Genomic DNA, 12,145 nt, shown 5'->3' with positions numbered 1-12,145 from the left:
ATGTTATACAACCATAGCTACATTTCAGGTCTGTATCATCTTCATACGTTGCCAAAATGTGAAGAGAGGTTAATATTAAGGTTAATCAAAGGTTAATAAAACACTTTGACACATTTTCAGTATTTCTAGAGTGTCAGAGTCTGTCTCAGTGTGAATGACGGAGAGCAGCAGCCAGACGTCTACTTCACCATGTGTACCTGTTGGAGTGCCACTGACAACGGGTGCTTTAACAGAGTTTGATGCTATGAAATGCATCATCTGCCAGCAACTTGGTGATAAGACGACTAAACTAACACGACCGAAAAAAGCTTTGGTGAAGTCATTCAAGCGGTGTTCCATTTGAGTTTGTCCGTCAGTAGGAATAACTCACATAGTATTTGACAGCTACACAGAATTGAGCATCAAGGAGGGTGAGCGGATCCGTAGAGCTGGTGAACATAGCACTGTTGAACTGGCCGTCGTTGAGGAGTCTGTGCCTATTTCACACCGGATGGACAAGTTCTGGGCATCCAGTGTCAACAAGCAGAACCTACAGCTGCTGGCCCGGGATGTGGAGGAACGAGATCTGCAGGACGTGGTTCTGAGTGGGATGGTTGTCAATGAAGAGCTAATATCTGCAAGACTGAAGCTGAATGGATCACTTGCGAGTGATTTGTCACTTCTCAACAACTGGCAAGAGGAGGCAGACTGTAATAGCTTGTGCATTGGGCAGTTAGAAGAGGCTGTGAGAGAGTGGCTGTGATGTCCAGTGATACAGATACTGTCGTCCTTCTCCTACACTACATTGATTTTTTCAAAGAGTGTGGCTTGCAGGAGCTTTGGGTCCAGTTTGGGACAGGAGAGAAGCGACGTATGATCCCACTTCATGTTCTGCACCTCAAGCTAGGAGAAGACTTATGCCATGTACTTATCAAGGCCCATGCCATGACTGGGGATGATGCCCTCAGCAAGATGGGCACAAAACATGCAGCATTAACATGCAGACCTACAAAGTTTCTTTCTTTCTTTGGAGAGACACCTGTTCTTTCTGAAGCAGACCTTTATCAAGCGGAACAGTACCCTGTCAATGTATGGGCAGGTGTGAGAAGCAAACCCACAGCAACTACCTTTGATCAACTGAGACTCGAAGTCCACATGCATTCAGTGCTAGGGATAGAAGAACTACCACCCACATCCAGTGTCATCCGGGGACATTTGAAGAGGGCGTTCTATGTGATACGAAATGCCTTGACGTTGATAGAGGATGCCAGTCAGCTTGACCCTACTCATTACGGCTGGATTAACCAAGACGGCACTCTTCTACCCTTCAAGTGTCTAAAGCCATCCCTGCGCGGATTCGGACCCTGTGTAACTGTAGTGGGAAGTGTAACTCAAAGCGCTGTTCCTGCAAAGCAGCAGATGTTATGTGTGTAATCTATTGTCATAAGAAGGTTGTTGAGCCATCTGCACTAATAAATAAACAAAGGCCAAGATGGGCATCTTACTCATATGATTCATTTTAGCCATGAATATAGGGAATATGCATGGCTGATATGCACTATTACGTAGCATTGCTTGAATTTTCAAGTCTTATGTTTATACTTGAACAATTTGTATACCTATAATATTAATAGGCAATTTAAAGTTGTACAGTAAACAGAATTTTTATATGTCAGTTTTTTTTCAGTCATGTAGCTCCGAAATAATTGAAATTGTACTAGGGTGCATCTTGAGGTCTGTGAAACTGCGATTTTAATCATTATCAACCTTGACCTTGTGCTTAGCATGTGACCTTGACCTCCAGTCACGTAAACAATGTCATAAATGAATTCTCTGCACCGATAAACCCATGAAAGGAGGTATTACACATGTTTCTGTGACGAGTTGAAATTTGTATTTTCAACATGGCTACCGGCAGCAATCGTAGATTTCGCCCCTAGTGGCTATTCGCAGCTGGTTTGAAAAAAGCACCTGTGTGATTTTTAAAGGTAGATGGTCCAGTAACTCAAATCAAGTTTCAAAATCTCTTGCGGATGAGTTGTATACGGGGTCCTGGTCAGGGCCAGGACTATCTTCATTAAACTGGCTATGGTTCCAGACTTCTTCCTATTCATGTCTGATCTGAATGGAAAACTATCTGTAGATGTGTAAAAGAATCCGTCAGTGCGTCCTGAGGAAACCAGAATCTGTACATGTCTGTTTAAAGTTTGTGTTTCTGTAGTTAGGTTGTTAAATGTGTAAAATAAAATCTGCTATTTAAATGTAAACACAGTGAGATCCACAACTTCACAGATCTCTGGATGCATTTACAAATTCTTTTACACATTTGCTACAAGTTTTAATACAATAACAGCCCAGAAAAAGCAGCTCAACAGGATTTAGAACTACAGAAGTGAACAAGACAAAGAAAAGATTCTGACTCCCAGATGAAGAAGCTTTCTGCTCTTAAAAGTTAAAGATGATCTTCAAAACAAAAAGGAACCATCAGAGTTATTCAACTTGGAGAGGATCCAGGAGTTCAGGAGAACCTTTGAGAACATGTGCGGACGAGGAATTGAGATTCTAATCAGTTAATGGAAGCAGAAAGACGTCAGTTCATCCTTTAAAGACTCAAAGTGGTGAAAAGTTCCCATCAGTTATCTTTTGTTCTGGAGATTCACAGGTAGGTTCAGGTAACCACACCTTAAACACACTCACACTCTGATGACAGGTCAATATTAGCTCTAACAGATAGCAGCGTGTCAACACAGTGAAAGGTGTGTGTCTCTGATAAGGTCTGACTGTAAAACAGGGAGTGGAGGGGCTGAGTCACCTGGTTACCATGGTAACTGGTGTGGTCCTACATGGAGTGACTATTTATACAATACTTGTATGTATTTAAGTTCAGGGTGTACTGCACAGGTATGACACCTGTAGAAAGTATTCACTGCTTGAAGGTTTAATCTTTTATTATTTCTAGAGAAGAAACTTCAGTTTTACTGGATTCAGAACTTCAGATTCTTCACATCATGATGCTGCCTCTACCACGCTTCACATCATGATGCTGCCACCACCATGCTTCATCATGATGCTGCCACCACCGTGCTTCACATCATGATGCTGCCACCACCGTGCTTCACATCATGATGCTGCCACCACCGTGCTTCACATCATGATGCTGCCACCACCATGCTTCATCATGATGCTGCCACCACCGTGCTTCACATCATGATGCTGCCTCCACCATGCTTCATCATGATGCTGCTACCACCCTGATTCACATCATGATGCTGCCACCACCGTGCTTCACATCATGATGCTGCCACCACCGTGCTTCACATCATGATGCTGCCACCACCATGCTTCATCATGATGCTGCCACCACCGTGCTTCACATCATGATGCTGCCACCACCATGCTTCATCATGATGCTGCTACCACCCTGATTCACATCATGATCCTGCCTCCACCGTGCTTCTCAGTGGGGATGGTGTCTTTGTGATGGTGTTCAGTGTTTGGTGTCCATCAAACATATCATCTAGTCTGATGGACATAAAGCTCCATCCTGGTCTCCTCAGACCAAAGAACCTTCTTCCAGGTGTCTTCAGAGTCTCCACATGTCTTCTGGTGAACTCTTGTCCAGATTTAATTGGAGCTTTTTCCATCAGAGTCTTTCTCTATGTCTCCATAAAGCTTTGACTGGTCAAGTACAGACAACAGTTGTTGGATGAACAGCTGGAACTCCTTCAGAGGAGTCATAGGAGTCTTGGTGGCCTCCCTCTCTAGTCTCTCCTTCAGAGGAGTCATAGGAGTCTTGGTGGCCTCCCTTGCTAGTCTCTTTCTCCTTCAGAGGAGTCATAGAGTCTTGGTGGCCTCCCTCTCTAGTCTCTCAGGTCTTGAGGACGTCCTGCTGTAATCTTCCTTCCATTTCTTAATGATGGATTTTGACTTAGAGTCACGTACAAGAATTCCAATGTACCTGTACTGTGATGTACCTGTGCAACTGGCAATAAACTCTATTCTATTCTAACTCGACTCCAGGAGATCTTCAGGAACTTAGAAATGTTCTTGTCTCGTCCTGACTGATGCTTTTCAACAACCTTTTCATAAAAGTGATAGGATTCAGTGTTGACCATCAATAAAAGAGTAAACCTCTCAGAGGGTTTGTTTCTTCATTGTTTTGACTGATGGAGTCTTTTTCAGCCTATTTTGGCAGAAACCTCTTTTACCTGAATGACGGTTCCATATTTGACGACGTCTCCGTGGACCTTCTTGTTTTCGGTCTCATTCTGCTTCTGCTCCAGGTTGGACGCATGCTGCAAGACACAGTTGGCTAGTTTTAACTTCTGCTGATGAACATCTCAGCTATCAGACTGCTCCGTTTGTTCTGGGTTCTTCTCTTTAACAGAAATTCGTTACCTGCAGTTTCTGTAGTAGAACCACGTCCGCGATCTTGTCCTTCTCGTGTTTGGCTTGTTTGGCTTTCCAGAACTGTTTCTGAGCCGAGTAGCGGCTCATCGGACAGACCTTGAACAGGCAGTCTGGAACAAGAAGAAGACAGGAAGTCGTTAGGGATCAGACAGAACATCTGGAAATAGAAGATTTTAAATGGAGTCCTGATCCGATGGAGGCCTTTTAACAGATTGCTATGAAACCTCTGGAAGACGTTTTAAGAAACGTCTTCCAGAGAAGTCTGGCTGGTTTCTCCTGAAGCTCCTATGACTAAAAGGTGGAATAGAAAGAATGTTCTTATATCAGCTCTGGTTGGAGTCTCCACCTGATGGAACAAAGAGGAACTACAACTGATCTACAATTACTGAGGTCCTCAGTTTATGACATCATCGACCTACAGCTTTTCATCGTTACATCGTAAACTGCTTACGTGGAACTAGTTGGCGAGCGGAGTGGATGAATGCATCATCATGCGGCACTATAATACGGTATTGTATTCACATGTAGTTAAGTCCTGCTGAGTGAGTTCTTGATCACCCTCCATCCATCCCGACCTCCTCCTACTGACTCTGATCATAGAAGTTCTGCTTCATTCATTAGAAATAAAACACGACTCCAGAACGTGATTCAGTCGTTGACCACACTTTCCGCTGAAGGCAACATTTTCCCCTGTATGATTATTAATAACTTAAGGGTGAAAACCTCAACCTGCTGGAGGCGCGAGATCACAAGTTAAGATGTTAGTAAAGATGCTAGGGTTCATCCTCTGGGCAGCAGGAACAGTTTCTGCTGTCTGGTGATAATTGAAGTAGGTCTGGATGTATTTTATTGTAAATATAAGAAATTCTTGAATTCAATGCGAAATAAACAGTAACTTCTATAAACACAAGAAGTTCCGTCAAAAACTGAGACAGAATATTTCAGCTAATCAAACTGATGAGATCAGCGTCAGGTTTTCTACCAATATCTCACATTCACCTGAAATGTGTCAGAGCTTCAAGTTTACAGCAGAACATCACTGACATGACCTTGGTCAGGCTAACATAGCGGTTCTAACACCGTCCTGTTTAGGCTAATATCATCTTGTTAAAGCAGTTAACATTATCTCATTTAGGTTTGTGTACTGATTAATGCTATCTTGGCTAATATAGCAGCTAATGGTATCATAGCAGATTATCATTTCTTGTTTAGGCTAAGCATAGTAGCCTGAATGATCCTATGCTGAAGTTACCTTGTTTGGACTAATTTGGCAGCTTATGTTATCTTGCTTTGGCTAGTTTACTGGAAGGCGTTATCTTTTTTGGGCTAATATAGCAACTTATGATGTCTGTTTACAGTCAGTAACAAATAATGTTATCTGTTTATAGCCTAGCAGAGTGGCTAATATCTTGTTCAGACCAAATAGTTGCAAATCTTATCCTGTTTTTGATCTTATTTAGACTTTGGCTATGTTATCAGGCTAAAGTAGAAGCTTATTTGAGCTCATTTAGGCTAATGTTGAGGCTATTTAGGCTACGTCAACACTTGCTCAGGCTAATGCTATCTTGTGTTGACTAATGTTACATTATTTAGGTTAAATTAGCAGCAATCTTTGTCTTGACTGATGGTGTATTGCTAGGCTAACACAGTGAACAATGTTTTCTTGTGTACAGGTTAACGTAGCAACTCACATTATCTTGTTTTGGTTAATGTTATCTTGTTGACGCTAATCTACCAGCTAACCTTAGCTTATTTATGCTAATGTAGCAGTTTATGTTTTCTGGATTAGAGCAATGCAGAGGCTAAAGTTATATGGTTTATGCTAATTTAGAACCCAACATTGTTTTATTTAGGCTATTATAATATATTTAGGCTAACATAGCAGCTAACTATAGATTAGGCTAATGTTAAGGCTGTTTAGGCTAATTCAACATCAGGTTTTATGTTGTTTAGGCTAATGCTATCTTGCTTTGACTAATGTTATCTTATGTAGGTTAAATTAGCAGCTGCCTCCATCTTGACTCATGTTATCTTGCTAGGCTAACACAGTGAACAGTATTTCCTTGTTTACAGGCTAACGTAGCAGCTGGACGTATTTTACTGTAAATGTAATAAATTCTAACAAACATTAAAGCTGTGGATGAATTCAGAGAATAAACGTGGTGAAAGTGGAGACAGTAGGAGGTAAATATTGACTCTCCTCCATCACATCCTGGATGCTTTAACACTTCCTACTGTTTGTAGAGCAAACAGAGCTCAGAGGTAATCAGTCAGACTGAACCATCTAAAGTCCGTTTTCTGTTTATTTATCAGCTCTGAACACAAAGACTCGACCAGAACAGATGTAGGATGGAGCTGTGCACACATCATGAGCTGGAATGTTACATTTTAATGACTAACAAGAGATAATACTGAAGAAAAAATGTATTATTATTATTATTATTATTACCACGCTATAAACTGTCAAATCAACAACATAGTTTTACCTCTAGAAGGAGTTTAAGTAAAAAAGTCCAACCATATATCTCCTGTTCATAAACTTATCTTGTTTCATGTTTTAAGGGAATTTGAAATTAATGAAAATGGAACTGATGATGATTTTAATTCAGTATTTTGACTATAAACGTTTAAAATAAAACATGACTTCTGTTTAACACAATTTTAGTTTTAATTAAGAATATTATTTTTATTTTTGTGTCTCATTTTTGTAATTTTTTGTCTTGTTTTTGTTCTTTGTATTTTTTTGTCATTTGTCTCATATTTTTGTCATTTTGTGTTTCCTTTTCATCTCGCTTCTGTTTTTTGTCTTATTTTTTGTCATTTTTTATATTGTTTCTGTCCATTTTTTGGTGCTTTGTAACTTCTTTTTTAATTTTTTGTCTCTTTTTGTTTTGTTTCGTGTCGACTGTTTCATTTTTTTGTCATTTTGTGTCTCATTTTTGCAGTATTTTGTCTATTTTTTGTTGGCTTTTTTGTTGTTTTTGTGGTTCTGATCCTCTAGTAAACCCTCCATGGTTCAGTTCCAGGTGACTAAATGTTGTGTTCCTTTGTAGACACTCTGTGATCTGGAAGTTGTAATGTGGAAATGATAAACTGAGGATGAATGTGGATGAAACTGAATTTATTTTTCTTCATAAATTTCAGGTTGTTCATGATGTTTAGTGATGAGACAATTCCTGAAATGTGAACATTTCTGCACCAATACAAAGGAACCATTAGGAGCTGTGGTTATTTAGAGGTTATTATGCTGTGGTTTGACTGGTTTTACTGGTTTTACTGGTCCGGATCACTGGAGATCAAACTGGACTGAATGTGGAACCTGGACGAAGATGAGTTTGGGAAAGTTGTGATAATTTTTGGGACAAAGACAAAGAAAGAAACATTTGATGAGTTAAACGTTAACTAAAATGTTCTAACGAGGTTCATTAACTCCTCCTAGAAAACATTTAAAAACCACCACGGAGTGTAAAAGACCGTTGCCAAGTCTTTATCGAGTTACTCCTTCAGAGGATTCATTGTCTTGGTGGCCTCCCTCTCTAGTCTCTTTCTCCTTCAGAGGAGTCATAGAGTCTTGGTGGCCTCCCTCTCTGGTCTCTTTCTCCTTCAGAGGAGTCATAGAGTCTTGGTGGCCTCCCTCTCTGGTCTCTTTCTCCTTCAGAGGAGTCATAGAGTCTTGGTGGCCTCCCTCTCTGGTCTCTTTCTCCTTCAGAGGAGTCATAGAGTCTTGGTGACCTCCCTCTCTAGTCTCTTTCTCCTTCAGAGGAGTCATAGAGTCTTGGTGGCCTCCCTCTCTAGTCTCTTTCTCCTTCAGAGGAGTCATAGAGTCTTGGTGGCCTCCCTCTCTAGTCTCTTTCTCCTTCAGAGGAGTCATAGAGTCTTGGTGGCCTCCCTCTCTAGTCTCTTTCTCCTTCAGAGGAGTCATAGAGTCTTGGTGGCCTCCCTCTCTAGTCTCTGAGGACGTCCTGCTCTAGTCACATTTATTCATGTTCCGTCTTCCTTCCATTTCTTAATGATGGATTTAACTGGACTCAGAGATCTTCAGGAACTTTAAATGTTCTCGTATCGTCTGCTGTGTTTCAGAGACGACGGGTGTGGAGAATGTGACCAGATGGTGGCGCTATAAAGTAAAGTCCAGACTTCAGTATCTAGGACAGATTATTTATAGTCTGGATGACGGCGAGCAGCTGAAAGGAGGCAAACCCTGACATAAATCCATTGATAATTAATCAATCTGTCAGATGATGTCTCCTGTCTGTGTTTAAGATAAACTGGTTTTAATATGTTGGTGTTTTTAATAAACAGAATTCATTTCCTCTCTTTGTCTCGTCTATCCTATCTTGCTGTATTTCATTCAGTTTTGATTCCTCCTTCTTTGATTGATTACTGGCTGTGATGAACGTGACCCTGGTCTGCTCTGATTTAAAGTTTGATGTTCTACTTCTAAACTGGTTCAGACATCCCAGAACCCAACGGAACAGATGGAAACCTCTGATGGAAACTGGTCCATCAGCCTCAGAAGATCCCAGCTGGACTCAGATCAGTCGGAGTCGTCTCCCAGTAGGGTTGTCTGGTTTCCAGCTGACCCAGGACCAGTTCTGACCACTGCAGACCCACTTTAGACCAGCATACGTACGACTCTAAGGGTTCCACTTCCTGTCACCAGGAACTGTCTGGTTGTTGTTTCAAAAACAGATTAAACTGATTTTATTGAGACGGACGACATGGAAACATCAGAACATCATGTTTCTGAACGTTTTACTGAATTTACGTCACACAGAACCTAGTTATTAATATTTATGACCGTGTTTCACTACATCCATTAGAACCAGGAATGAACAGAACTCTGATTTTAACGACAGTAGGAACTTCAAAACAACACGACTGCATCACAGCGTTTCACTAAAGTACCATAAAATAATAAAATAGAACAGTGAACTCCACAGCAACCTATTTTTATACAAAACTTTTCTTATTTGACTAAAAACTACAATCATCCAGTTTATGTCTTTGTTTCAATGTTGTCATGGAAACTGAAACTGAATGACACCATTTATTTCATTGATTGATTAGTATTGATACGATGATTGATTAGTATTGATATGGTGATCGGTTGGTGTTGATATGATGATTACTGATCAGTATTGATGTGATTATTGATCAGTATTGATGTGATTATTGATTAGTATTGATGTGATTACTGATCAGTATTGATGTGATTATTGATCAGTATTGATGTGATTATTGATCAGTATTGATGTGATTACTGATTAGTATTGATGTGATTATTGATCAGTATTGATGTGATTATTGATCAGTATTGATGTGATTATTGATCAGTATTGATGTGATTATTGATTAGTATTGATGTGATTATTGATTAGTATTGATGTGATTGGTAGGTAGTGATACAATGACTGAGTGTTGACATGAACACAGTCTTTGGTACCTCTGAACTTCTTTGGAGGGTTCTCTAAATCCCCAGCAGCTGGTTCCACCACACATCTGTCATCCACCAACCTGCAGACACACAAACATGAAACATGTCCTCATTAACACGTATGTATCATGATTGGAGTTAATTTATAGATTCATATGTTCACTGTGAAACACGGCATCAGGCTGCAGCTGTCATTGGTTTACAGGAAAAATAAAGTGGAACACAATGCAATAAAAGCACCAATAAAATGTGTAAAAGATTTCACAGAGCAGCTTTTCAGACAAACATCCTTCTATGTTTATGTCCTTCAATGTTTATAACTTTACATGTTTATATCCAGGCTAGTAACTGGTCTGTCAGGTTCCAACCTTCTTCTCTCTGAACTGAAGTGAGATTAAAGTGAAACTGACGTTGTGACGTCGGTGTGAAGTGACTTGTTAAACCAGCAGCAGCTCAGGAAGCGACGCTCTGCAGCAGCGATGAAGTTTGAGGCGACTCCTCGACTATTTATAGATTTTTATGTTCAGGACGGTTTGAAGCTGAATCCCTTCTACAGATTAAACAGTTTGAGGGTCTGAGAGCTCAACGTGAAATAATCTTTAACTTGTAAAACCATAAGAAGTTCCGTCTTAAACTGACAAAGAATATTTCAGATCATCAGATGATCAGATCAGCGTCCAGTTTTCTACCAACGTCTCATGTTCACCTGAAATGTGTCAGAGCTCCAGGTTTCCAGCAGAACATCACTGACATAGTCTTGTTTAGGCTAATGCTATCTCATGTAGGCTAGCATACCAACTCTTGTTTAGGCTAATATCATCTGGTTAAAGCAATTAAAAACATCTCATTTAGGTTTGCGTACCAATTAATGCTATCTTGGCTAACATAGCGGCTAATGGTATCATTGCAGATGATCTTTTCTTGTTTAGGCTAAACATAGTAGCCTGAATTACCTTATTTAGGCTAATGTTACCTTGTTTGGACTAATTTGGCAGCTTATGTTACCTTACTTTGGCTAGTTTACTGGCAAATGCTATCTTTTCTTGGGCTAATATAGCAGCTTATGATGATGATGATGAGTTTATTTCGAGCTTTTACAAGGTGAAGTTTATACATGTTGTGAACAGTACTTTGGCAGTTTTTCTGCTCTTCCAAGATGTTTTGATACAATTTGTTTGAACCTTATAAACATGTCAAACATGTCAATACAAAAAGAAAAAAAAACACAAAAAAAAGAAAAACAAAAAAGCTCGAAAGGGAGTGGGGAGAAGTAAAACTTATTAAGCTCCCACCCCCTTTACACCAATATTTACAAGCTGCATGCAATATGTCTTTTCTCGGATACTTCATCATTCTCTGCATTGGAATAATATAAATATCCAATTATACATTTACATCTACCCATATCTATTTATGTCTGGTTAACAGTCAGTAGTAACTAATGTTTGCTGTTTAGCCTAGCATAGTGGCTAATATTATCTTTGTCAGACCAAAGTAGTTGCAAATCTGATCTTGCTTGTGACCTTGTTTAGACTTTTGCTTTTTTTTGTTTGGCTAAAGCTATCTTGTTTAGGCTAAAGCATATTTTTCTCATTTCAGCTAATGTTAGCCTGCTGAGACTATCGGCATCCACATCAGGCTTTATTTTGTTTAGGCTAATGCTGTCTTGCATTGACTAATTTTTTTAACCTTATTTAGGTTAAATTAGCAGCAATCTTTATCTTGACTGATGGTATCTTGCTAGGCTAATATAGAGAACAGTGTTTTCTTGTGTATAGGCTAATGTAGCAATTCACATAATGTTGTTTTGGTTAACCGTAATCTTGTTGAGGCTAATCTAGTAGCTAACCTTAGCCTACTTATGCTAACATAGCAGCTTATATTTTCTGGTTTAGAGCAACATAGAGGCTAAAGTTATATGGTTTATGCTAATGTACGAACCAACATTGTTTCATTTAGGCTAATATGACGTGTTCAGGCTAGCATAGCAGCTAACTTCACCTTGTTCAGTCTAATGCCAGGGTAGTATCTCTAACATAAGACCGTCAGTGTGAAATACATTCATGTAATTGATTTATTTTCATGCTACCAGCAGTATTTGCTCCAGTTTTCTGGTATCGTATGAACTCCACCATGAACCTGAACCAGCAGCTGTGCAGAACGTTTCAGAGTCGCTAGAAAAACAGCAGCTTTGACATCTATATCCAAATACAGCTCCAGCCTTCAGTCCTCTCTCGTCTCTTTTAGTGGTTTCAGGGGTAAATATGACTATTTAAGGCCCCGCAGTGATCCCCAGCCGGCCGGTCATTAGAGTAAATC

At 39.9% G+C, this 12,145-nt stretch overlaps 1 protein-coding gene across 1 annotated transcript in view; it reads right to left on the bottom strand.

Moving 5' to 3' along the window:
• The window catches only part of itpr3 (inositol 1,4,5-trisphosphate receptor, type 3), a 93,662-nt gene that overhangs the window by 67,359 nt on the left and 14,158 nt on the right, over positions 1-12,145 (bottom strand). Inside the window, 3 exon segments of the mRNA XM_051950222.1 lie at positions 4,188-4,274; positions 4,378-4,499; positions 9,836-9,906. Of these exon segments, the coding sequence (XP_051806182.1) occupies positions 4,188-4,274; positions 4,378-4,499; positions 9,836-9,906 (280 nt within the window).

This window comes from Acanthochromis polyacanthus, chromosome 6, assembly GCF_021347895.1.
Source record: "Acanthochromis polyacanthus isolate Apoly-LR-REF ecotype Palm Island chromosome 6, KAUST_Apoly_ChrSc, whole genome shotgun sequence".
In the NCBI taxonomy this organism is placed as follows: Eukaryota; Metazoa; Chordata; class Actinopteri; family Pomacentridae; genus Acanthochromis; species Acanthochromis polyacanthus.
Note: the sequence above shows the minus strand (reverse complement) of the source record. Positions and strands in the feature narration are given on the sequence as shown.